At 59.2% G+C, this 25,104-nt stretch overlaps 1 protein-coding gene across 2 annotated transcripts; it reads left to right on the forward strand.

Annotated features, from left to right (window-relative positions):
* Positions 1 to 313: 313 nt before the first annotated feature.
* Positions 314 to 24,784, forward strand: KCTD5 (potassium channel tetramerization domain containing 5). 2 transcript variants are annotated; one of them, XR_013384824.1, is made up of 8 exons: positions 314 to 580; positions 10,203 to 10,311; positions 11,970 to 12,061; positions 12,831 to 12,926; positions 15,345 to 15,470; positions 16,384 to 16,734; positions 17,969 to 18,027; positions 21,439 to 24,784. XR_013384824.1 is itself a non-coding variant. In XM_077906258.1 (6 exons), exons 1-6 carry the CDS (start codon positions 329 to 331, stop codon positions 21,466 to 21,468), a joined length of 705 nt encoding a protein of 234 aa, XP_077762384.1. In that variant the 5' UTR covers positions 314 to 328; the 3' UTR covers positions 21,469 to 24,784. The 2 variants fall into 2 exon arrangements, 1 of the variants encoding a protein (XP_077762384.1); XM_077906258.1 differs by lacking the exons at positions 16,384 to 16,734; positions 17,969 to 18,027.
* Positions 24,785 to 25,104: the final 320 nt, after the last annotated feature.

Genomic DNA, 25,104 nt, shown 5'->3' on the forward strand with positions numbered 1-25,104 from the left:
TGGCGCGGCTCTTCTTTGCCCCGGGGCGCGGGGTCAGGCGCGGCCGCCACCTGAACTCCGGGCCCGGAACCCAGCGTCTGAGCGCCGCACGTGCGGGGGGCGGGGGGGGGGGGGCGAGGCCGGCGAACCCCCGCCCAGTGCTACGCTCGGCTCCGGCCGGAAGGGGGCTCGGCCGGCCGCCTTTCCGGACCGGAACTTCCGCCTGCCGCGTGACACTAGGGCGGGCGCTTTACGAGGGCGGACCCGTGGGCGGGACGGAGCTCGGAGGACAGTATTAAAGGCCGGACGCTTCCGGTAGAGGGGACCTGTGGCGGGGCTTGCTGGGATCATGGCGGAGAATCACTGCGAGCTGCTGCCGCCGGCCCCGGGCGGCCTCGGGGCGGGGCTGGGGGCCGGCCTGTGCCGCCGCTGCAGCGCGGGGCTCGGCGCCCTGGCCCAGCGCCCCGGCGGCGTGTCCAAGTGGGTCCGGCTCAACGTCGGCGGCACCTACTTCCTCACCACCCGGCAGACGCTGTGCCGGGACCCGAAATCCTTCCTGTACCGTCTGTGCCAGGCCGACCCCGACCTGGACTCGGACAAGGTGAGGGCCGCCCGCCTGCGCGTCCCGGGCCGGGGAGGCGGCTGGCGCCCGAGCTCGAGGGCGCCGTCGGGCGGAGCGCCGCGGCCGCCGACCTGGGGGCGCCGCCTCCTCCCCCTCCTCCCCCTCCTGCTCCCCGGCCCCGGGTCCGAGCGGGCTCCGCAGCCCCGGCCCCCGACCCCCCCGTGAGGGCGCCTCCTCCCCCCCCCCCCCCCGCGGCCCCGGGTCCTGGCGGGCTGCGCAGCCCCAGAGCCCCGGCCCCCGGCCTAGGGGCGCCGCCTCCCCCTCCCACCACCCCCCCGGGCCCCGGGTCCTTGGGGGCCGCTCAGCCCCTGAGTCCCCGCACTTCTCGTTTGCTCGCGTTCCACACGTCCGACCTCGCGGGGAGGGGGGAGGGCGACGCGGTGACCTGCGTTCCCCGGTGACTTGCATTTGGAGAGTTGGCGCCCTGTCGTGTGCGAAGGGGCAGCGAGGAGCGACGAGGCGGGAGAGTTCGTTGGGGCAGCGACCCCACCGCCCTCCCGACCGGTCGGCGTGCAGCTCGCCTCTCGTCTGAGTGCTCGTGACTGTGGTCGGATCCTCACGGACACCGTCTGGATTATCACCTTTGTAAGGCTGGCGTGGCGGAGGAGGAGCTGGTGGGGATCCGTCCGGATTGAAACTCCGGCGGGGCTCTGCTGCTAGAGTACGTGTTCCCTGTATTTATCCCAGGCAGTTCGCAACCTTCTAACTTTCCTGGGGCTTCTCAGTTGAGCGTACATAATTGCACTTGGCGATGCGCCGCGCCAGCTCAGCGCTTGCCAGGCGTGCAAGTCAGTCTTCCCAGAAAGATTCCGCTCCCTCTCCAAGTTCGGGAAGGCCACCGAGACCATCCTTGGTGTGGCATGCATGACCTTAGGATCGGGTCGCCAGAGCTCCAGGGTCTCCGCTGCCCTTTGAGCTCTCCACTCTTGGGGGACTGACCTCCCAGAACATGGCATCCTCATCCTCTCCAGGGCAGAAGTAGGCTTTTGTTTGCCCTGATTCTCCCATTATAGCAGACAGGTATGTTTTACTGTTTGTTTTAAAACACTGGGCCACAGTGCTTCGTTCACTTGGTTTTCTACTCGGGAGATCCTGCTTTGTATGTTGAATCAGATTTTAAATTGTTCTTGTCCATTGGGTTTGTTTATTTATTTATTTTGACGCAAAGTCACAAACAGTTGATTCAAAGCCAATTACCTCTACCTTGCGCGGTTAAGGCAGTTCATCCCTTTATCTTACTGCCTCAAAATGACTTAAAACTCTGCTCTACCACAGTAACAGTCCTTTGGGGGAGGTGATTAACCCATCAGAACGCACATGCAACGGTTGCCTTTTGTCACCGTCGTCCTGTGCTTACCCACATTTGAGTTCCAAATCGTCAAAGTGAAATTTAGAACGTGAAGGTAACGCAGCAGATACAGTTTCTGTCTCATAAGATAGTTGATAGTAAGGGTTAGGTTTTGTAACAGGCAACAGGAATTTACCAGAAATAGTAATGCGAGTTCACATGGATTATGGGAGGGGAGAATGCTTTACTTCAGATGAGAAACCACGTGTGAGATACTGGATCCTTCTCGGTCCCCCACCACCACCACCACCACCAATTCTGATGAAAGAACATCCCAGAGGTTCACTCCTAGATAATTAGATCCTGAGTAAGAAACCGGAGGCTGAGGGTGGAGGGGAAGGGGTGTTTGGAGGAGTGGGACGCCAGTGATTACATGATGGAAGAGAAACAGGATGTTGATTCACTTGTGAAAACCTCGAAGCCCTCACTGCATAGTTAAAATGAATGAAAGCATACCTGGCAGCTGTCCCTAGGGCTGGACGTCAGCACAGACCTGGTGCAGGGTTCCTGCTGGGCACTTGACCCGTGTTCATTGAGCACCTGGGCTGCAGCAAGCTGGTGCTTGGATAAGGGTTGGGTGGGGACATTCAAAGGGGAGATGGGAACCTTGCAGGAACCTGCTGGGTTGGGACTCACTGGGAGAGTGCCTGGAATTTGCTCTTAAACACCACATAAACCTCTGGGAGAGGTGGAGTTGATGGAACCTTTTCTGAAGAAGGCGACAGGTTGTTGGGGAGAATGGGGAGCAGGGCTGCCACTGGGCTTGAGCCTGGGACCAACTCTGGGCTCCAAATCCTTAAGTTAGTCTCAGTGCTGACTCCGGCCCACTCTGGCCCGCTGGCGGTTCTCTATAGACTGGCCAAGTGTGAATTCTCACTTCCTCCTGGGGCTTCCTCCAGCGGGGCTGTGTCTGGGGTATTCATTTCAAGCATCTGCCCCTCTGCTGTCTGGGTCATCTTTCTCCCAGGTTCTTGTAAGGGGCGGGCCAGGTATGATCCTCCTTCCCGGAAGTGCTTTGTGAATACTTGCCGTGTGATTCATTTGGGTTAAGTCTCTTGGTAGTCCATGCTACCTGGCCCATTAGGCATTGTTGAAAACAGGTTAGCGTTTGTTCAGAGCTGAATCAGCTTCTGTTTCAGTGTGGAGATGCTTTAGGAGTTAAAAGGGAAACAGGAAATACTGCTACTTGGTGGTTGGAAACCACTGGGATTAAGTAGGATTTGAGGTGGGTTCAGTCTCTGTCACTGAGCCAGGCCCAGAGAAAACCTGAGCTTTTGTCCTTTGACGGGGCCAGGAGGCTTCGGGCTGCAGACGCTGTGGCATCAAATGGGTCTTTGAGGGTTGGGGTGACCACAGTGTTTCTGATGACATGTCACTTGCAGCTTTTGCCTGTGCTCACTCTGGGTGTACTTGGTGTTGGCAAGAGTTTCAGGATTGGGAAGATAGTGGAAGAGATTTTACAGACAGGGCCAAGTGATGAGGGATGTGGGTGGAAGTACAAACTTTTAAGTCACTTGGCAAAAGAAGTGGGGATTCCTTAGAGTAGAAAGAGCAGATATGTTCTGTATAACTAAATCGGAGGCAAGAGGCTAACTTCCCGAATTCTTTAGAGCATCCCAGGCTCCCATGAGCGCCGGGTCATCCTGTCTGAGGCTCTGAGTGGGTGTCCCGAGACTGGGCGCATTTCATTTCACACTTTGGTCAAGGATGTGGCTCTGAGCATGTTCCTAGCCCTGACCGCATGCCGTGGTTGGTCTGAGACCAGAGTGGAGGGAGGGGCCCCTGCCCTCCCCCGGCACAGCAGGTCTTCACAGAACACCTAACTGGACAGCCCTGGGACCTGAACCAGCCAGTGAGTCCAGGTCAGAAAGTCCTGGGAAGGGACTTGCCTTGAGTGTGAAGAACTTGCTTCGAGACGTCAGACACAAGCCCTGGGCCTGCAGTTGTCCCGCCATCAGCCATCTGAGGGCAGCCCGAGAGGAAATGGTTGTCACTGCAAAGCACTTCCTATTTCTGCCCACTGCATAGTGACTAGGCTTCGTTCAGAGCAGTGGTCAGAAAACTGTTGTCCGCCTGCCTGATTTTGCAAATTGGGTTTTATGGGAACCCTGAGGTGCTTGCTTGTTCCCAGGGTGTCTGGCCGCTTTCACCTGTGAGGGGATGCTTGGAGGTCCTTTAAAGGAGCTGGCTCTGCACCGAGGGAGGTGTGTGCATGGCCAGGGTGCTCTCACCAGGTCTTAGTTGGGCCGCTCTCCCTGGACTGCAGAGCACCAGAGACATCCAGTCTGGCGCTGGTGTGCCGTGGGTCCTGGGGAGATGGAGTGTCTCCTCTGGTGGCAGAGTTAGACTAAGACTCGGGCCTGACTTCGACCCAACTTACGTAGCTGTGCGACTTGAGGGTGAGTCGGTGTGCCGCTCTGAGCCAAAGTCACGGAGGAGCTGTGGGAGTTTCGGACCCTGTGCCCTGTGCTGGGTCCTTGCAGCAAACAGATGACTCGTGGCCGTTTCTACTTTACTCTGTACTTTGTTTTTATTTTATTTTTATTTTTTAAGATTTTATTTATTCATGAGCAACACAGAGAGAGAGGCAGAGACACAGGCAGAGGGAGAAGCAGGCTCCATGCAGGGAGCCCGACATGGGACTCGATCCCAGGTCTCCAGGATCACTCCCCGGGCTGCCCTGTACTTTGTTTTTAAAACAAACGCTTTCTCTCCACTTTAGAATTTGTTCTTGCTACTGTACGTTTCTGCACATAGTCTCTGAGTCACCGCAAACCCTGGTACCTGTGGGTCGCTCCTGTGCTCCGCCAGCTGGGAAGGGCGGCGTGTCTCCCATGCTTCCCTGGCGGCCTCTTCCGCGCTCCACCCAGAGCTCCTGGCTGATCTCAGGAGAGGCCCAAGGGCAGCTTCCCGATTTCAGAGACTGGAGCATGTGCTCCGTTGGGGGGGGAGGGGGGGACACGGCTTCCTGGGCAGCCACCGTGTTTTCTTGTAAGAAACTTGAGGTCTTTGAGCCTGGAGAACACAGCTTCAGGATTCTGGTACCATCCGCCCACATGTTTGGAAGAGGCTCAAGGCATCCAAATGTGGGTGTGCACAAGTGTCTCTTCCCATCGTCCACATTCTGGGGGGTTCTAGTTTCCTCAGCAGTGGGGCTTCTAGAATCTTTGCCTAGTTTTGCACGTCAGGCTTGGGTGACGGCAGTTCTGCAGGTGATGAGCTGGGCCAGCTCTGGCAGATAGGCCGAAGTAGGTAAGGGAGAGGCAGGCAGCGCGGGGCGCCAACCACGCCTAGCCACTGCAGTGGGCAGGAGGGAGGGCGGAGGTTGGGTGAGGGAGCGGAGGAGCCATGGGCCTGCCCTTCTGCCCCAGCAGAAAGGGAGGGTAAACTCTGCACCAGATCTCCCAGCAGGGCAAGGGTTAGGAAGAGAGCAGAGGCCACCTGGGAGCCAACAGGGCGATGGCTGTGGGGACAGCTGGCAGGGAGGGTTTGAGCGCCTCATGGGAGCCGGGGGCTAAGCATGAACCTCTGGCAAGGCGCCCCTGCTGCAGAGTGTCAGGCTGCCAGCGCGGAGTGGTTGTCGCCCTGGGGCCCGGGGACTCCAGGCTTGAGGAGACCTCCCCTCCGAGGCAGTGGAGGGGGGGCACTGCAGCCAAGGACCTTGGGTCATCCCTGTGTGGAGCTTCTGCCCCAACCGACCATGGTTCCCACCTGTTTCCATCTCTAGTTGAGTCTTTCATGCAGCAGTTTTATATTAAACACACACTCACGCCACCAAAATAAGTAATGTGACATCTGTGGAGGATTTACGTGCAGGTGTTCTGTAGCTGGAATGTGTCTAGGGAGGGGAGCACCTGAGAAATCCCGGCAGATGGACGGTGCCCTGCCTTGCAACATAAATGTTCATAGCAGCTGTGAGCTGGATGGCTGGCCCTTGGGCTGGCAGGTCCGCTCAGCACCGTCCCTTTGCCCCAGGGTGACCCAGCACCTGCTGCAGTGTGTGCACAGTTGACGTGGTGTCTCCTCTCAGTGCCCCTGGCTCCTACCAGACTGAATGGGTCACTCTGAACCACCCCTGTGTAGTCCTGGCTCTCTGGGTCTCCACCTCATCATTTGGAATCGGTGACGTCTCATCCTCTTCTGGATGGAGGGTTGACAAATGAGAATACAAAACAAACAAGAGAATAGAGACTGAAAGTTTTGTGCAGGAATTTGAAATAGTCATTTAAAATGGATAGCTTCAGAGTAAAAGCTAAGTATTTCTTGTTAGATTCATTGCAGATGCTTGTGTGCAAAGAATTCTGTGCATTTGCATTTAGCTTTTAATGGGGCGATTTAACAGAATTTATCTCCCATTTAGCTCAGGACACTCAGCCCTCTTCATTGCCAGTCTCCAGTGGCTGTGCTGCTTCTCTTGCACCGGAGTGGTGCGGTGTCCCCCATTTCCCGACGTGCTCGTGGAGGCCGTGAAGGTGATGTAATGGGGCCAAGTGCAGACGCTCCATAGAGAGCTCTCATGCCAACAGAGTTCTTTTCCATTTAGAATCTTGGTGAGAGTCTGACATCCCTGATCCTCACTCCTCATCACCGTTTCCAGGACCCTGTGGTTGGGCTGAGGGAGCGGCTGGCCCTGAGGGACGAGCAGCCCCCACTTTATCCACAGTGCTTTGCTGGGCAGTGCATTCAATCCTGCCTTTAATGTGCGGGTCAGGTTTTACTTCTGGACGCAGAGTGGGCAAGGAGAACTCAGCCTTGGGGCTCGTTACTGAGTGGTACAGTCATGAGTCTGCCCCTTGCAGAGCTTTACCTCCTACCCAGGGGTATGGGCTAAGGATGCTGGGTGGGCTCAGAAAGGAATGGACAGAGCGGGGCGTGGAGCTCTCTTGGTGGTTTCAAATCAGCCTTACCCACTCCGCCGCCTCCATGTTGCAGCTGCAGGTTAGGTGTCTCCTGGGAGAGCATGTGATGTGGGCTTAGCCCTCCCTTTGCCCACTGGCTCCTCTCGGAAAATGACTGTGCAATCAGGGCTCGTGGCCAGGGCGTGATCTCTGTGGTCCGGCAGCCTCCCCACCTGGGGCCCATGGCCCAGTAGCTCAGCCAGGAAGGTGGGTCCCAGTTGGGGTGGGATCCAGGCGGCCTGGGCATCACTGGGCCGCCCTGCTCCCCGTGGGCACACTGGCAGCTGTGGGCAGCTGGCCCCTGTTGCGTACTCCAGCTTCCCTGGAGCTCCCCGGCCAGCTTCCCTGTTAAGCCCTTTAAGGTAGGTGTATATTTTTAAAGCCAGCACTTCACAAGTAGGTCAAACGCTAACTCAGTGAGAAGTGGGTAAGGTTAATAGAGGGAAATGATTTGTCGAGAAAGCAGTCTTAATTCTGGCTCTTTTACAAACAACACAACAGCAAAGCTTGCCATTCCACAAATGTAGCACACGCTTATTCTATGAATTGAGGACAGGACAGAAAGAGGAGACAAGGGACCCGCGAGTCTTGCCACCAGTCCCCTGCTGCCTGTTGTGTGACCAGACTGGGCTCCTGCCTGCGCGTGCTGGTGCAGTGGAGCTGGCGAGGCCCGCATGGAGAGCCAGCGGCCATGCCCCCACCACTCCCCAGTTTCCAGTGTAGGTGTTGCCAAGATGCTTTTCTCTAGGCTTTTGCGTAAGTGAACCTAAGACTTATATTCTGAAGTGAGGTCCCAGGGCTGCATTTCCAGAAGCATGTGAGGTTCTGAGGCCCCTCACACCTCTGTGGGCACGCCCACCAGTGTTGAAGGTACCTATCTGCAGCCAGCCCTCGGCCGCGCTCGCCAGCGCTAGAGCATGCTGCGCATGCTCAGGTGCTCAGACACGTAGTGTTTATGGAGGTCTTGCCTACATGTGTGTGTCTAAGAGTCAGTCTGTGATCATCTAGGCAGTCGCCCAAGATAAAGCCTGGTGGAGTTTTGGGGTCTTGGTGTAGGACCCCCACATTGCCTGTGGAAATTGAAACCCCCTCTGACGAGCCCAGTTCAGAGCACTGCGTCCTCACGCTGCTGCCTGGCCCCACCTGATCTTGGAATCCTTCTGCTCCAAACAAATCCCCAAGAAGAAACCGGTCCAGGGAGCCCTGGCGGGACTTCATGGGAGAAACCACTTTTGAGTTTCCATAAGTGCTGCTCCTTGGTGGCAGGGCTGGGCAAGCTGGCTCGTCACTGGCAGGGGGTGGCACAGTCTCCCACGCAAGGCCACTCAGTGAACCTACCATTCTGGGTCCAGGCAGGTGGGCCTCCAGGCAGCCTCAGGAGGAGAGCTCTGTGCTTCCCTTCAGGGTGGGCATGTTGGAGGCGGCATGAAAACGGCCTCTGGGCTGAGTGCACCACCTCATAACCTGCCCTGTACCAGGGCAGGCACTGGAGCTCAGGCTTGCTCCGCAAGGGGGGAGCGCAGTGTGATGATGGTCCCTTTGTCCCTTTGAACTCATAGTCTGGGCCCACTGGGGCCTGGGCCCACTGGGATAGGGAGGCCCCCTGGGATGCCCTGAAGGTGGCACAAGCCCTCTCTCCATCTGATCTTGACCTTTTGCCAGCTTGCCAGTGTCAAGGTAGCAGTGCACTGATGAGTCATTTCTGAGCCTGGTGATGTGCAAATGTCAAGCCCTAGGCTCTTTTCATTCCTGGGGGTGGGGTGGGGACGGGCCCCGGACTTCATGTTGTGGCAACCCATCCCTTTCTTTCCAGGCCTTGGTCCCTTCTGGCTACTTTTTGCCAGTAGAGAGACTGGTAGAGCATCCTTCTTCCAAAAGCTGGTCCATGGGATCCTTGGCCTTGCTTGGGGAATAGTAGGGGTCCAGACGGACAGAAGGCAGGGGTCCATGGGGCAGTGTCTAACTTAGATGGTGGGTAGAACATGAGGATGAACTCGGGAGGTCTCTGTGCAGTGGGGACACCGCCTTGGGGGACAGAAGCCCACAGGGGAGCAGGCCGTGGCCTGTCCTGGCAGGAGACTGGGCTGAGTGCCCGGGTCCTGCCTGCTGAGCAGCAAGGCTCCAGGTCCCAGCGCCCTAACTGACGATGTAAGAAGAGCAGGGAGCCCTTGGAACCTCCAGGCTCTGCCACCCACAGTCCAGGAGGTGATGCTCCTGGGTGAGAAGTCAGGTCCTAACGCGGGTGTCGCTTTGCCATCAGGATGCCCCCTGGCTCCCTGTGTCGGGTGTCCATAGACACAGCACACCCAGGAGCTTCAGATACTCCCACCACCACGCTCGCCCCATAGACATGCTGACACCATCCTGCAGGGTCTCAGCTGGTCATGCTCCTGCTGAGGCCCAGGAGCCCCTGCAGCTGCTTTCAGGCCACATCAGCTGTTCCACTGACTTACGGGGTTACCCTGTTGACTCAAAGGGAGGCCTCCCTGGGGCCGCAGGGAGGGGACGTGGGCTTGCCGGAGGAGCAGGATTCGCCACGGGCAGCGGCAGAGAGGGAGATGGTGGCGGGGTCCCTGGTTGCAGGGCAGCCCCGCTAGAAGGCGGCCTGGGCCAGACCCGCCCAGCAGACCCAGGGCAGATGCACGGTATCCCTAGTGCGGTCGGCTCCTAGACAGCCGTGGCTCCCCTTCGCTGGTGGTACCCCCACTGCTGTGCGCAGGTCAGCATGTCCATGTCCCTGGTCCAGGCTGTGCTGGGAACTTGCTGGCAGCTGAGCAGAGGGCCCTGACCCTCCGGGAGGAACCAAGGCCACCCAGTGTGGGTGAAGTGCCTTCTGAAGGTCTGTTTCATAGACGCTGCCCATGGGGTGTGGCTCCTTTGGTCAGCGTTCCCTGAGGGACCCCAGGGCCACCTTGCCATGGAGGTCAGGCCTCTCTATACAGTCGCTCTTCTGTGTGCTTCGGACGCACCACCCCTACCCCAGGATGAGAAGGCCCTGCTGCGGGGCCCAGGGGGAGAGTCTGTGTTCACTTACTCGTGTTAGTGTTCATAGCGTTCACATGGCACGGAGGCTAAACCGTCCCTCAGCCATGTTTGCGGCTAAGGAGAGGTCGGTCCCTACACAGTTCCCTCGCTGCTGAGTAAATAAAGGGAGGTTGACTTGGCCTAGACCCGAGACTGCCGATAGCCAGAGGCCCCCAGAACCCCCTCCCTGCAGAGCCCCAGCGCAGGCTGACCGTGGCTTAAGGGACACACACGACCCCTGTGCCTCCGCACCGCTCTCCGTGTGGCCTGGTGTCACACGTGCAGATCCTGGCCTTCACATTCAGGACTCACAGGGTTTTGTTCTTTGTAGGATGAAACTGGTGCCTATTTAATCGACAGAGACCCCACATACTTTGGGCCTGTGCTGAACTACCTGAGACACGGGAAGCTGGTCATTAACAAAGACCTCGCAGAGGAAGGTGAGTTGGGAACGGGGGTCCCAGTGGACAGGTTGGTCACTTAAGACAACAGACCTCTCAGCCCGAGCTGGCCAAGGAGCAGGCCCTGCACATCCTCCCCTGCAGAAATCCCACGTGCCTGCGTCCCCTCACTGCTTCAAGGCTGCCTCTCACACATGCCCCCCAGGCGCTTGTCTCCAGGAGGGGAGGCTGCTGGCCGGGGTGGTCTATCAGGACTGCTGTCACCAGGGGGACAGGTCACCTGGGCTGTGGACCGCTTCAGGAGCCTAGTTAGTGAGGCTGCTGGGGCCGGGGCTCCTGCCGCGGAAGGCTGCTCGCTTTCACGGCTGCTTTGGCTCAGGCAGTCTTGGACACACCTGCCAGGTGAATCCCGGTGCTCCCTGGTCTCAGTGTGCTCTCCTTCCAAGGCACCACCGTACCCTCACCTCTGAGCTCCACCTGTTCTCAAGCCTTCCAGCGCTCAGAGCAGCCAGTAGGGAGCTCAGCGGTCAGGGAGGCCCTGGGCGGTCCAGGCGCTTCCATCCAGCGTGGGCTCTGGCTCCTGCAGGGACTGGGGTCCTGTAGCAACCACCGGGACTGAAGTGGGCTCGCTCCTTGCCACTTCCTGGTGTGCTTCTCTCCTGGGCCTCCAGACCCAAGCCTGCATCTTGCGAAGGGGCCTTCTGCATGCACATGCACTCACGTTGTTTGGGGCGCCTTCCTCCGTGCTGTTTGTGGAGCCCTTTAGTTCTAGACTAAACTTCACAGCCCGATCCTGGGACAGCTTGCTAAGAGGCAGGTGCTTTCTGGGGACAGGCCCCTGCCACCCTGCCTCATCACCTGCCTCCTGACCAACCTCGATACCATGCTTTCAGAAGGGCCCATGGTGGACGCCAGCGCAGTGTGTGGACGGTCCTGGTGCCCCCTCGCAAAGCCTCTCAGTCCCCACCCACAGGTCTGAGGCGATGGCCGACAGGATGGCACCAGGTCTGCGTTTCATCACTGACATGGCCACACGCCATCCTGAGAAGTGACATTGTAGGTACAGCTGCTTACCCCCAGGCGCCCCCTCTGACTGTGCTACCTGGACACCTGGTTAGGGCGCAGCCCAAGCTGCTGGCGCTGCTGGCGTGGGGACACGGCATAGAGTGAGGCCTGGCCAGGGTGGCCAGCACGGCCCTTCCAGAACCCCTGGGAGGGGTCCTGGGACTGGAGAGTCCCTGAATAGGTGGAGCACACGTGGCAGCCTTGGGGAAGAAAGGCAGCCCTAAACTGGCAAGAGTCCTAGAGCTGGGAGCCGCGCTCTCAACCCCTCGGCTTCCAGTTGAATGGGGAAACTGAGGCACCAAATGATAGACCTGTACAAAGCTACCCACCAAGCCCAGGCCTCACGTGAGGGCAGCAGGTGGTCCGCAGGCTGTGGGGAGGTCTCCAAGTTCTGTCCAGGGGCGTCCAGGGAAAAGCTGGGATAGATGCATGTGGGACTGTGTGCCCAGCTGGCCACCTGGAGTGGCACATGCCAAGAGTGTGTGCAGGAAACGTGCCCTCTGCCCTTAATCCTGGGGCACCCCACTTAGAGCCAGCATGTCTGCACATGGGGCTGTGGGGTCCACGGGAGGATGCGGGAGAAACATTTATTTTTGGATCTGGTAAAAATTAGTTATTTTTCTCTATTCTAGGAGTGTTGGAGGAAGCGGAATTTTACAATATCACCTCACTAATAAAACTTGTAAAGGACAAAATTAGAGAACGAGACAGCAAAACTTCCCAGGTAAGACCAGTGACTAATAGGCCTGCCGCTTCCGAGGCCCACCACGTAGGCACAGTTCGCTCCCCTCCCTTCCCGCCCTTCGTCCAGCTGTCCCGTCTGTAGCTAGCATGACCCAGCTGGGCAGAGCACCCATCTGAGTGCTGGGGGCAGGGGAGTCCCTCCTCAGGGCCTGGGCTGAGAGCACCAGTGTCATTCACTGTCACAAGTGAGGCTGTGACCATTACGGCATGAGTCACTGCCACCATGTGGTGGTCACTCTTGTGCTATCATGGCCGCCGCTGCAGCCTGCCAGAGGAGCAGCTCTGCGAGGTCAGGCTTCTGGCGGGCAAGTCTGGTGCTTTTAGCACCAGAGGCTGCGCCTGGAGCACAACTCGGTGGAGGTCGGTGGGTGGGTGCAGCAGGTGACACACCAGCTTTTCGGAAGCCACTCTGCCGTCCCCTCCTGGCTGCCTTTGCTTCCGGGCACAGTCTTCGCGTGCTCATGTCTAGCCCAGGGTGCTGTCAGGGTTTCAGGAGCATGACTCACTGAATTTTGCAATTTAGAAATAGAAACATGTTTGGTGGCAGATGAGAGGTAGAAAATGTTTTTCCGAAGGCACCTCTTCGGCCTGTTTTGCTTTGTTGGATGATAGGCTGGGTGGGGGAGGTCACTCTGTGCCACGACCTGAGCCCGAGGGGCGTCATCCTCCCCTGCGTCATCTGCAGGGCTGTCCCCGGACTTGGCAGGGGGTATGCGGGGCCTGTCTCAGCCGCAGCTGTCGTCACACAGGTGCCGGTGAAGCACGTATACCGTGTGCTGCAGTGTCAGGAGGAGGAGCTCACCCAGATGGTGTCCACCATGTCTGATGGGTGGAAGTTCGAGCAGGTGAGGCCCCACCCCTCTAGCAGGGTTGCCATGAGCCTGCTGCCTCCAGGGACTGGTAATGAGGTGTTGGTGGAGTTGTGCCCCATCCTGATTGGATCGGTCACGGATGTTGGGGGGTGGAGTTGTGCTGGAGCCCACCCTTCTCTCTTGGTTACTCTTCCTCACCTGAGCCCGTACTTTGCCAGGACTGCTCTCTGTGCTTCCATCTGGCCTGTCCGTGTGTGTGGGATCGACAGCCTGAGCGCATCCCGGCCTGGCCCTGCCCTCCTGTCCCCTCACATCCCCTCCCATGCTGGCTGAGCAGATGGTGGCCTCGGCTCCTTTGTGCTGCAGTTGGCACAGATGCCCTTCCCAGTGGGGCTGCTCTGTGGCCCCCGGGTCCCCTTCCTGCCCTCGGCTCTGGCGCAGCTGTGCCCTCCACTTTCCTGGCCTGACATGAGGATGTGGGAGTGCCCCTTCCTTTTGTGGAGCCCCTGCTCCCAGCCTGCACAGCTGCTGCCCACTGGCTGTGGGCCTGTGAGCACGTCCAGGATGCTCGATGATTGCTAGTACCTTTTCTACAAACTTCTCACTGCTCCCAGCCCCCAGCCCCAGGTAGCACCTGCCCTGGTGGCCAGGGCCCCTCGGGCCTCTGAGTGTTGCTGGCTTCCATCCCACACAGGTTCTGGCCACGGTGAGCAGTCCTGCCCGGAGGGAGGGCGGTAAATTACAGGCTCACCCCAGGCTCCCTTCTAAAGGTCATACCTTTTCTGTGGGTCTTTTGGAACAGTGGATCACACCGTAGAGCATGCTTGGCATCCCCTTAAAATGTCACTAAGACAGCTGTGGTGTTTGCATCCTCCCTCCAATCGGGGGAGGGCAGCAGAGTGAGTGGCTGGTCCGGAGGGACGCACGTCCCGTCCCATGCCCCTCGTGTGCTCCCTCACCGTGCAGCCTGGAGAAGGGCTGGGGACACGGGAGTTGTAGGTACCAGTTGGGGTGTTGACCTGGGTCCCCCTCACTTGGAGTGAGGTTCCTCTGTAGCTCTCGCTGAGAGGGAGAATCTCCTGTGTGAGCCTCTGTCTTCCTATCTGTGCTCAGCCTGAGGCTTTGTCCTTAGCTCCTCTGGAAGATCCCAAGTCCGTTGCACAAGCCAGGTTCCTCTCATCCCTGAGTCTTACCTGTTTTGCCTAGTTTGTCCCTGGAGGGTGTCTTCCCGGTTCTTGCCGGTGAAGCTCCAGAGCCAGTCCTGTTCGAGGAGAAATGCTCTACTTCCCAGAAGTAGGAGTTGGAAGTGCTGTGGGTAAGAGCCCAGAACCCTAAGGGGTGTGGGCGCCAAGCGCAGGGCCCTCGATGAGGCTCACGTGCCTTGTAAGAGAACGTCGTCTGTGTGCAGACGGCCCTCTCGGTGGCTGCGCACCCACAGCTCAGTCTGTACCCAGAGCCGCCCCTCTCCCGCCCAGGGTCCACAGGTGCCGGGGCACATCTCTCCAGGGATATCCGTGAACCCAGAACGACCTCCCAGAGAGGCGGGAGAACATGCCGGCTCCTGTGCTCCCCCCTCTCCGGCCACACAGGTGTGCTGCCCAGCACACTCTCCTTGCTCAGCCTTGCCTGCTGCCCCAACGCTGCCGCTCTGGTGCCCCTGCCCCTGGCCGCCTCCAGCGTGTGTGGCCAAGGAACAAGGGCCCTTCAAGGCTCAGTAATTCTGCCCTGGGAAGCCTCACTAGTGTGAGGCTTCCTTTGGACTCATTTTGCATTTAAATGCGCATGAGCAGGCGGGTCAGCTGTGCGTGTGTCTGCCTGTCACACGGCTCCCACACAGCTGAGCCTGCAGAGAGTGGAAGCCGCAGCTCACCCGCGTCCATCTGTGAGATCCAGGCTCCCGCACCCCGGCCCCTCCAGCACCCCCCCCACACGCCAAGTGTGCCCTTCCAGGTTAATGGCCCTGCTGGGAGGAGATCAGCCCTGCCTTCCCCTCAGAAGGCCTGGTAGCTGCAGCAGGAACAGGCACAGCATGTGGGAGCTCACCTTCCCGTGTGCCCAACCCGTGTGAAGGGATCGGCCCTACACTGAAGGCCGTGACGCCCCCAACCTGCTCTCAGCCCGCCGCCACTGCCCCCCCACCTCCCAGCATCAGGCCCCCACTCCTGTGGGCCCCACCGGAACCCGAAAGAGCTGAGTGGCCCAGCCGAGATGGCCCGTCGCATGCGTGGTGCACGTGTAGGGGTGGCCCGCACACGTGTGTGCCCTGTGTACACGTGTTTGGGATTTCATTTTCTGTGAGTTCATTAGAAACCTCGAGGCTGAACCCTGTTCCTTAATGTCTGTGGTGCCGGTTGGCGCTGGCGCAGGCTCGCAGGCTACAGTCCCCCACTGGCGGGTGGGCTGGACACGTGTGCAGCACTCATCCCACGCCGCGCTCTTCTCTCCTCGCAGCTGGTCAGCATTGGCTCTTCCTACAACTACGGGAGCGAGGACCAGGCGGAGTTTCTCTGCGTGGTCTCCAAGGAGCTGCACAACTCCCCGTACGGCACGGCCAGTGAGCCCAGTGAGAAAGCCAAGGTGGGTGACCGCGGGCGGGTGGGCGCTGGGCCTGCGGTGGGGCCCACGCACCTCATGCTCTCGTCCCTGGTCACAAGTTCTCGCCTGACGTATCAGAAGCAGAGCCTGGGAGGGAAGGAAGGACCCGTGGGTCCCATGGGCCGTCGGTGGGCAGAGCACCATGGGTGATAGAGGGAGGGGTCTTTGAGCACCGGCCGCCCCTTGAGGCGAGCTTCTGGGGCTTCCACAGCCCCCTGCCAACACCTTCAGGCAGGCAGAGCTGCTTCTGCAAGTTTGTCTTCTAAGTGATGCTGTGGTGGGCTGTTTTCCCAGGGACTGGGGACATCAGGGCTGGAGAATGGGGGCCCCCCGCGTGGCACCTGCCTTAGCCGCATCCACCCTGGTCTTGGGAGTCTTGTTTGGTTTGTAAAAGGAGCAGATCCTGCAGATGATACGATTTTCAGACTCCTGGGAGCGTGGCCTCAGCAAGGCACCAGCACGGACTGGTCCCTGTGTAAACGGCACCGGCTCCCTCTGGGTGTTGGCTCTTCCGTCGCCCCAGGGTGTGTGCAGGGACAGCCGTGCTGCTCGTTTTCGGGTTAGTCTCATGACACAGAGCAGCAGCTGGCACGTCTTCTGGGGTCACTGATTCCAGATGCTTCTGCCCATGGCTGACTCTACCTGGCAGCACTCCTGGGCCCTGGAGCCAGCTCTGCGGGGGTACCAAGGAAGGGGGTAGGGCTCTGTGGCGGGCACCCCGGGTGAAGGCTCAGGGCCACAGGGCACTTGAATGAGTGCAGGAAAGGACCAGAACCCAATGGATTTTAACTGATGTCATTAATTGGAGGCTCCTGATTCTTTCTCAGAGTCTCAGCCCTCCCAGGTGGCCTCTGGTCGATGCCACTGGCCCAGAACTGCCCTGTGACTCTTTCAGGGCCTGTCTTAGAGGTGTCGGCTTAGGAACAGACAGCACTGCCCCCACGTATGTTAGCCTTCCCGAGGTGGCCGTCTTCACGGAGCTCATGGCAGCTTGTCCTCACAGCATGAAGAAGTCGGGTGTCTTCACGAGGGGGCGATTGTCCAGTACCCAGGATGTCCCCACCCTGGCCCGCAGCACCGTAGCTGCACACGTGGCGTTGAGGCCCCTCCGCCTCCCACCTGGGTCAGGACCACATCGACGGTGCTGGGCCTGGGGATGTGCTGCCCATTGAGTCTTGGGTGACCGAGCCCCCCGAGCTCCCAGTCTCATAAGGAGGCACATCTCTCTGAGCAGTTGCAGAATTCTGTAAGTTGTTCATTTTTAGAGACTTTGATGTTTGAACTTGGAAAGTTTTACCGGGGTGGTGTCCTGAGCTCACTTCCCTCCGGTGGCTTTTCTGCTGCAGAAAGGCTACGTCTGTGCTCTGAGGAAGCTCCAGGCACAACCACAAATCCCTTTGCTTTTGAAAATGTAGCCCTGTTTTTCTCTCCAAAAATACCTGGGTCTGAAGTGTGATAGCTGCTTTGGTTTCTAAATGAGGGCCGTGCCGGGAGCTCCCCAAGAGGCCAAACATGGTCGGGGTCCCCGGAACACCATGGAAAACCATCAGGGCTGGATTAGGGGTTGTGACTGGGGACACCGTGTGCAGCCTGGTTCTAGCAGTGCTGCACCCGTGAGGGTGGCGAGTGTCAGCCTCCCGGCTCCAGGCAGGCGTCGGGCAGGGAGCTTAGTGATTAGTGAGGACAATGGTCCACACAAGGGTGGTTCGCTTCCACCGCCGGCCGCCAGCTCAGGGGCTTCCCAGACCCCTCCACCCATCCGAGATTTGCTGGGAAGGCTTGCAGAACTCGCTGACTGAGGGGACCCTGGGGTGTGGTTTGTCGTCAGGAGTATAGAGAGCGAGGGCTCAGGTCCAGCAGGGCAGAGCATGGGGCAGAGGCCTGGAAACCTGTCAGGTGAGGACTCCTCTGCGGGGTCTTGACAGGCGGCGCTAGCACGCAGAACATTGCCCACCAGGGATGTCACCCACCTCCGTGTCCAGGGATTTTACTGCTCTCGGTGACACAGACGAGATTGATTGATAACTGATCGATGACTGCCTGCTTGACTGATCAGTTTCCTGTTCCCTGGCCAACTGACCCCACCCCTGTCACGTTCTTAGACTGTCCACTGTGGCCCGGAGGTCACTGCCTCTCTGGAGCCAGCAGTAAAGGCCACACCTCTATTGGGGCAAGGTTCAGTTCCTCACTAGAAAGAGGGAGGGCAGAGTAGAGCCCTAGGAGTGTCAGGCTCAGGAACAATCGGGTGCTTTCCTCTGTGGCATGTCTGCACGTGTGGGTTCAGGACCCAGGACCCCCGACACGAGGCTGGTCCGCCTGTGCAGAGGGCAGAGGGCGTTCCTGCCCCCGAGCACCCACACTTGCCACCACCTTGGGGAAACGGCCTCTGTGGGTGGGCTCCCCAGCCGCCACCCCGTCCCAGCCTGCACTGACGGTGCCCTCTCTTCTTCTCCCTTGCCGCATGCTGCGTGCCGAGCCAGAGTGACGACGAGGAGACGGGTCACGATGGGGATGATTCAGATTAAGTGTAAATGTCATGGTGAGCTCTGTCACCCTTGCATTGACCACTCACCTTAGCCTCCTTGACCCCAGCCCTTCCTCTGCTGCACTTTCCCATACCTGTAGTGGACAGAGAACCTTCTGCGCTAGAAGCTGACTGTAGATCTCTGGTGGAGCCAGCTGTCTAGGGTGGAGCTATAGTCTGTTTCCTTTAGGATGTCCACGTGGGTGGCCTTGGGACCCAGGCTGGGGTGCACAAGAACCCCATGTGTCAGTTGCTGAAAGGACCTCATCGCTGTGGGTGTCAGTGGGCAAGGACACAGGCCTACCCATCCTGTCACAATGCCACGGACTCAGGGTCACAGAGCCAGGGCTGTGCCTTAGGGGGGGACCTCAGTCCTGACACCAAAGCCTCAGGAGTGGGATGCTGATAGAGAGGAGTCTCTGACGACCTTCTTTCTGTTTGCCCTGTGATGAGGGACTCCGCAAACACGTCCTGGTCCCCAACTGCTGCTCACATCCCTGCTGTGTCCCGTTCCTCTTCCCACTGTCCAGGTCCAGAGCCCAGCTGTGCTCACCATTAGCAAGGGCCACTGTTCTGTTCCCTCATCTTGCACACGGGGAGTCGAGGCCCAGAGAGGGCAGGTTGTAGGTGGGCAAGCCACACATCATCCATGGTGCTCCCCTGCTCCCTCCAGAGTCCTCCCTCCCTACCCGTGTCATGGACCAAGCCGTGCAGATTGGGGGCTCCTCAGCCTCTGCTCTGGGAGCTCAGGAAAGGCATGTGGCCAGCTAAGCCCTGAAAGGTTGACCATCCCGCTGTGAGAGGTCTGGACTGGAGATTGCAAAATAAGAGTGGCATTTACGTTTTCAGTTATCTTTTTGATGATTTTATACAACGTTCTCATCTTGCCTCTTGATCCACCCGTCTTCAAGTATTTGTCACCTGGCTCTCCAGGAGTTTACCAAGCCTTGGTCTGGATGAGCACAGGCCAGGAGATAGGCAGAATGAGTCCCATCTGTTGCTTCAAACTTCCTAGTAGCCACGTTGAGAAAGTCAAAAGAAACTTGAATATAAGCTAACAGTATTGATTCAGCACATGGAGAACCTCCAGAATCATGGGGGTATTTTGCTTTCGTCACTCAAGACTCCAACCTGGTGTGTAGTTTGTGTCTGTGGCCCAGCTCTGCTGGGAGTGGTCACTCCTCGGGCTCAGCAGCCTCGTGCGCAGCAGGCACCAACCTGGCCCAGCTGGAAAGTGAGTGGTGCTAGCAGCCTGTGGTCAGAGCCCGGCTGCACCCTGGGGGAACCCGTGTGAGCACAGGGGAACCAGCTTTCGCAGAAGCCACATCGGTGGCCCCAACTCACTGGGCTGTGGGAGGGGAGGTGCGGGCTGGTCATAGAGCAGCCGTGGGGCGGGCCCTGCCTTCGCACGATGACACGGTGCACCTGCCTGGGCATGTCAGGCTGTGCTGCTACTCAAGGGACACAGCTGGTCCCTGTGGTCGGCTCAGGCCCCGCCTTGGGAGGCAGCCCGGGGAAGAGGCTTTCCCCGACAGATGGGGTTGTGGCTGACACAGGCCCTAGGGGTGGTGTTCCATCCTCGTCAGGAGGTAGTTATTGGGGCTCACTCTGGTGGGCGGCATTCCGGTTGCTTGGGCTTCATCCTCTCCACTGTGGACTCAGAAACTCTCCTCAGCATGGTTTCCAGCTTGCCCTGCAAACAGCAAAGATGACGGGACTGGGGCCAGCACCGCAGGAACAGTGGGGACCTGCGAGGGCCGATGGAGTGCATGTGACCCTCCTGCATCAGCTCCCCCAGACCACATCCCTCTGACAGGGGTCTCCTGGACTTTTCCCTAAACCTAGGGGCCTGAGGAGGGATGTTCAATCTGGGGCGCTGCTTCTCCATCACAGATGAGGCTGCACCTTACAGGGAGTGAAGCGGGGTCCCAGGAGATGGGCGCAGTGGGCAGGAGAGCATGAGAGCATGTCAGGCAGCTGTCCCGGAGCCCTCGGAGCCTTGGCGGGCACATCCAGGGGCTGGCAGGGGTGTGTAGGGCACCAGGGCACAGGCTGGAGTGACCCTCAACAACCTGTACCTTCCTGAGTGGTTCAGAACAAGTGCTTCATGGATGTGAGTGCCCAGGGCCTCTGCTCCTGTGACCACGGTGTCCTGGGCAGCCACCCTGGCCTGGGAGCAGGAGGGCGAGGCCTCACTGGGAGGCAGGGAGCCTCTTTCTGGCCAGAGTGTCTCTGTGGACCTGGTCCTGGTGTGAGCAGCCTGGTACCTCCCAGGGCACAGTCCCACGCTGTGCGCATGTCCAGGGCTCAGAAACGGTGTCCCTAGGGCCCCATCTCTCTCAGCTCTGGCATTCAGGCAGAAGATGCCCCCTGGAGGCTCGCTTTCACATTGCCTCCTACAGCACTGGCCTTGGCTGGGTTGAGCCAAGCTGGGACTCGGGGTGTTTCTCCTGGTTACCTGGTGCTTCATAGCCATACTGCGCATGTGGATTTAAACAGCAAGAGATGTGCGGACTCTGAAGCCCCCACCTGGGGACACAGTGGTCCCTTCCCCTCTACCTGGGCTGTGGGGTTCAACTCTCTAGGGGTTGGCCAGTGCTCAGACCTCTAGAAGCCCCCAGCCTGGTTTGGGGGTGGACAGGATACACAGATTTCTGGGGCTGAAGGAAGTTGGGGGCTCTGCTCTGTCCCTGAGATGCCGAGGGGGAGGGAGAAGGACAGGGTCAGGCATGGTGGCCAAGAGGCCATGGACTCTGCAGGGGCTGGTGCCCTTGAGGCAGGGAGGCCAGCGCACTGAGGAGCACGATGTGAGCCCTGCAGGCTGAACCGGCGGGTGTGGAGGTGATGGGGTAGTTCTGGGAGCTCAAGTCTGTGTGTTGTGGGGCTCAGGCCGGGTTTGTGACGGGTGTGAAGAGGAACGGGTTGAGGTGCGGACCGCTGGTGCCCTGAGAGCGCTGGCTGTATACACGTCCGCAGCCCAGATCTATGTAGGCTGGAGCCTCGGGGGTTGTTGCCTGTCAGGTGAGCTGTTGAACCCCCAGGGGGGCTCTGTCACCCGCAGAAGGCAAGCAAGGGCGGCCATCAGGGGAGCTGGCTGCCAGGGACCTCTGGGCGCTTAATAAGGAGCCATGACCCCCACCCGTGTCTCAGGCTGGCTGCTGTGGTGGGAGGTGGGGGCACATACGTCTGTCTTGGGCTGGGATGGAGAGCTGGAGGGCAGGCTCTGCAGCAAGGGTCTGCGCCTGCTGGCTGGGCCGACTTCCAGCCTGTGCTTGGCCCCCTGAGCCACCTGCAGGCAGACTTAAGGTCTTGGGCCCTGCTCCCGGAGCAGGTGCTTCGCTTCAGGGTCTCTTGGCTCCCAGCTGGCCACAAGGTGCAGCCCCGTGCAGCACCCAGGTCCTCATTGTCTGTGTTTGGCATTTTCAGATTTTGCAAGAACGGGGTTCAAGGATGTGAGAAGCACAGTGTTGACAGCTGAAGAAACATTTTATCTTGTCCCAAGTTGCAACGATCTGCCATGTGGAGGAAGCTTGGCTGTGAGAAGAAACCTGCGTTTGACAATTTCTCTATAGAGATCTGGGTGTGGATCCTTTTTTGCCTCTAAGGTGGGCGGTGCGAGACGGGACCACCTGTCTGGGACCGGGCGTCCCCACTCGGAGCAGGCGTGCCGGCCAGGTGGGTGTCCCCCTGGGGGCCTCCGCTCGGTGTTCCCCATGCTGCATGGGCCCGAGGCGGGAAGCTTCCAGCCAACCCCTGTAATCACCGAAGATCATTTAAAGGACAGCGCTCTTGGTGCTAACATAACATAAACAGTCTGTGACGGAGCCAGGGCCTTGCTGGTAGGAAGTGGCTGCAGCGCCATGGCCACAGGCTCTGGGTGCCCACTGGTCACCCACGTGCACCAGGCCCTGGTCCTCGGGTCAGGGAGTCGCTCTGCCTTCCCGGCGGAAGAGGTTGGCAGTTTCTTGCAGCCCCAGCGGGTACCTCCTGAGAGAGGCGGCCCCCGCGTGTTCACTACTTCCCGGGCCTCAGCCCCGAGGCCCGGCCTCCTTCAGAGCCAGGCTCCCCCTGCCTGACCACGTCGGGAACAGTCGAGGCTTCTCCACTTACATTTTCCAGGCAAGAGAACTTTGCATCCTTTCTTCCCCAGTGTGGACAGACGACCCAGCGTTTGTACTTTTTAGAGATGCCTGAAAGTGTTGCTGCATTTTGGACTGATGCGTTAAGTCATTGAAGGGGAGGTAGATGCTTGTTGGGTTTGGCCCAGCCTCGGGCCTGTGGGGGAGCTGTTGCCCGTCAGTGCCTTTGTCTCGCCTGGGATGGAGGTCCTGGGATGGAGGTCGGGGCGGAGGCCTGTCCACCTGGCTCCCGGAGCTGAGACTCCCGGTCACCCTGAAAACCGGATGTTTACAATGCATCACAAATCTCTCCCTCTTGCCAGCTCGCTCGTCTTCTTTGTCTAACTATGCAGTTCTCTCTGGGGTTTGGGGTGTTTGAGACTCACACAACCTGCACAGGTTCTGCCCACAGGACATGACGTTGGACCTACTAGAATCCCTGTAAAAAGCGCTGCTCGCATGCTTTGAGGACAGACCTTTCCTAGCTGTCGTGGGGCTGCAGGCGGGCAGCTCTCTGCTTCCTTGCCGGGGCCGCCGGGCGCTCTGACCGCCGCCGAGCGGGGCGGAGGCTCGGGCGTGCCTAGTTTCCAGGGCTTCCGGAGGCTTCTCGCCTGTGTCCTCTTCTTTGCCAATAACCTGATTAACCAAGTTCTCTGGCACCTGGGACTTACCTCCTCCTTCCTGTGAGGTCTGTTGTCTGTTGTTAAATGTTTGGCTTCACATTCATCGCAGTCTTTCTGGAGGACACATTTGGGCCCGGCAACCGTCCCCCCCGGGGTGCCCAGGGTGGGGGCAGCCCCGCGTTGGCCTCGGGGTGAACCTGTGTGCTGTGTGCGCTGTTGGCCACGTGGCGTCATTTGATTTGTGATCTTGACATAATAGATAGGCTTGTGGTTTTTTAATTTAAAGATATTAAGACTTAATTCACTAAAATTTATTCTGAGGGGATATTTATACTTTTATACTTTTTTAGGTATCCGTATTTTATCAGCTTACAGTTTAATGCCTAAGTTTCCCCTGAAAATAGCAAATAAAATTGTGTATTTATGAATGAGAACAACTGTTAGTGTCTCAAAGCGCACAGAGAAGCCACTGCTACAGAAGCGCTGACCTGGGCTCGTGGTGGCCGTCCCCCTGCCTGTCTGGTGGCCATCTGCATGTCGGGCGCCCACGAGGGCCCGGGGAGCGCTGGGGCTGGCACAGCAGAGTAGCACACGCCCGTCTCCCACCTCGGCCGTGCCAGCGCCACCACCTCACCTACCTCTTGCTAGCGTCCTGCCCCATCCCTGGGGACAAAGGAGATAGTCTTCTAGTGACATTTGTGAAGCACTCATGGCTCGTCATGCCAAGGGTGCACACCTGTCTGTCCCACTCTGCCTCCCATACTGGCTGATCCTAAGGTGCAGGGCGCCACCCAAACCCCTAGTCTTCTCTGGTGACCATCCTGTTTGCCGGGGTCTCGGGCATTTGCCTTGCTGGCCCAGGCTGGGAGGTGGGCTGCAGGGGCGCTGAGCTCTCATGCTCAGTGTACAGTCGGGGGCATGGGGAGAGGACTCCAAATTCTGCTTCAGAGAGTTTGCTCTCTGCACAGACAGCAGTTGGCACCTTCCGGCTCTGCTCCTGACAGCGGATCTGAACCTGTCTCCTGTCCACATGCAGGGCTGGATGGGAGCCGGCCACCCAGCCCAGGTCCCAAGACTGAGGGCCCTTCCTCTGGGTCTGCCGGGCGGGAAGGCCTCCAGCCGGCCTGCTGCAGGGGGTTGTGGGGAGGGCACAGCTCCCTGAGGGCAGGACAGAGGGAGGCGGGCGCGTGGAGTGTGCAGCTGCTGGGCCCAGGCCGGAACCTTCCAGGGCACTGCACAGGGGCCAGCAGTCCCCCTGCTTCTCCCCCACCCCCCATGTTCACTTGTGTCCACCCAGCAGGTGTCTCTGGCCTCGTCCAGCCTCCCCAGAACTGGAGGCTATGGCCGGCAGGTGCGCCAGCGCCCGTCAGTCCACCCTGTGTTGTGGCTGTGTGTCTGTCCGCGGCAGCCTATGCCCTCCAGTGCTCAGAGCTCGCATGGTCTCTGGCTTGGCCTGAAGCAGACGCAGCAGCTCACTCCAGCCCCTGGTTGGGAGGAGGTCGGTCTTTGGCTTTAGGGGCGTTCACCAGCACACACACCCCTTCCTCTCCTGCGTGTGTCCTGTCTGCCTTGCCTTCTGAGCACCTGAACTATGGGCGGCTGCATCAGGTGGGGGGCAGGGGGGTCCTTTGGCCTCAGACTCTGGCCTCCTGCACAGATGCTCCAGGGCCAGTCCTGTGACTCAGAGCCACGGCTAACCCCAGGAGGCACCTGGGCCGCTGGGCCCCAGGTGTGGGCTTCCCTGCTCAGCTGCAGCCCCTGGAAAGGTCAGCCCCTCCTCTTGATTCACCTGTGGGCTGCTCTGCTTGTCCCCCTCCAGGTGGGCTTTGCATCGTGGGCCCCCAGCCTAGGTCGGTGGACAGTCTCCCAGTCTGTGTGCTATCTGAGGCGCAGCTTGGCAGCAACGTGTCCCCCCAGCCAGGGTGGGAGAAGGGACCATGATAGCAGGGCAGTTTCTCTCCTCAGCCCTTGTCCCAGCACACATCACTTGCTGTGTCAACTGCATGAAATAAACCTCTTTTTAAATTCCTAGTCTCCGCGAGTGTTTTCTCCTTCACTCTCTTGAATATCTGCCCTGGGTCTGGGTGGGCCCGAGTTTGGGGAGCCCAGGGGATGGAAACTGTGCCTAGAGTCACATGCTGGCCACCGTCCCACACAGGAGCTCCTAACCTAGCTCGGTGGGGTGTCCTGGCATCTGTGCCCGGAAGGACCCTGACCAGACCCCTGCCCTGTAGCAGAGGCAAGAGGATGGGGGTGGTGGGAGTCCTCAGGGCACCAGAAGGCTGGGACAGCCGATGAGAGGAGGCGGGGGTCGGTGGGGGTGGCAAGTCCTCCTCCAAGGAAGCCTGGTC

The sequence above is a fragment of the Canis aureus genome, chromosome 8 (genome assembly GCF_053574225.1).
Source record: "Canis aureus isolate CA01 chromosome 8, VMU_Caureus_v.1.0, whole genome shotgun sequence".
Taxonomy (NCBI): Eukaryota; Metazoa; Chordata; class Mammalia; order Carnivora; family Canidae; genus Canis; species Canis aureus.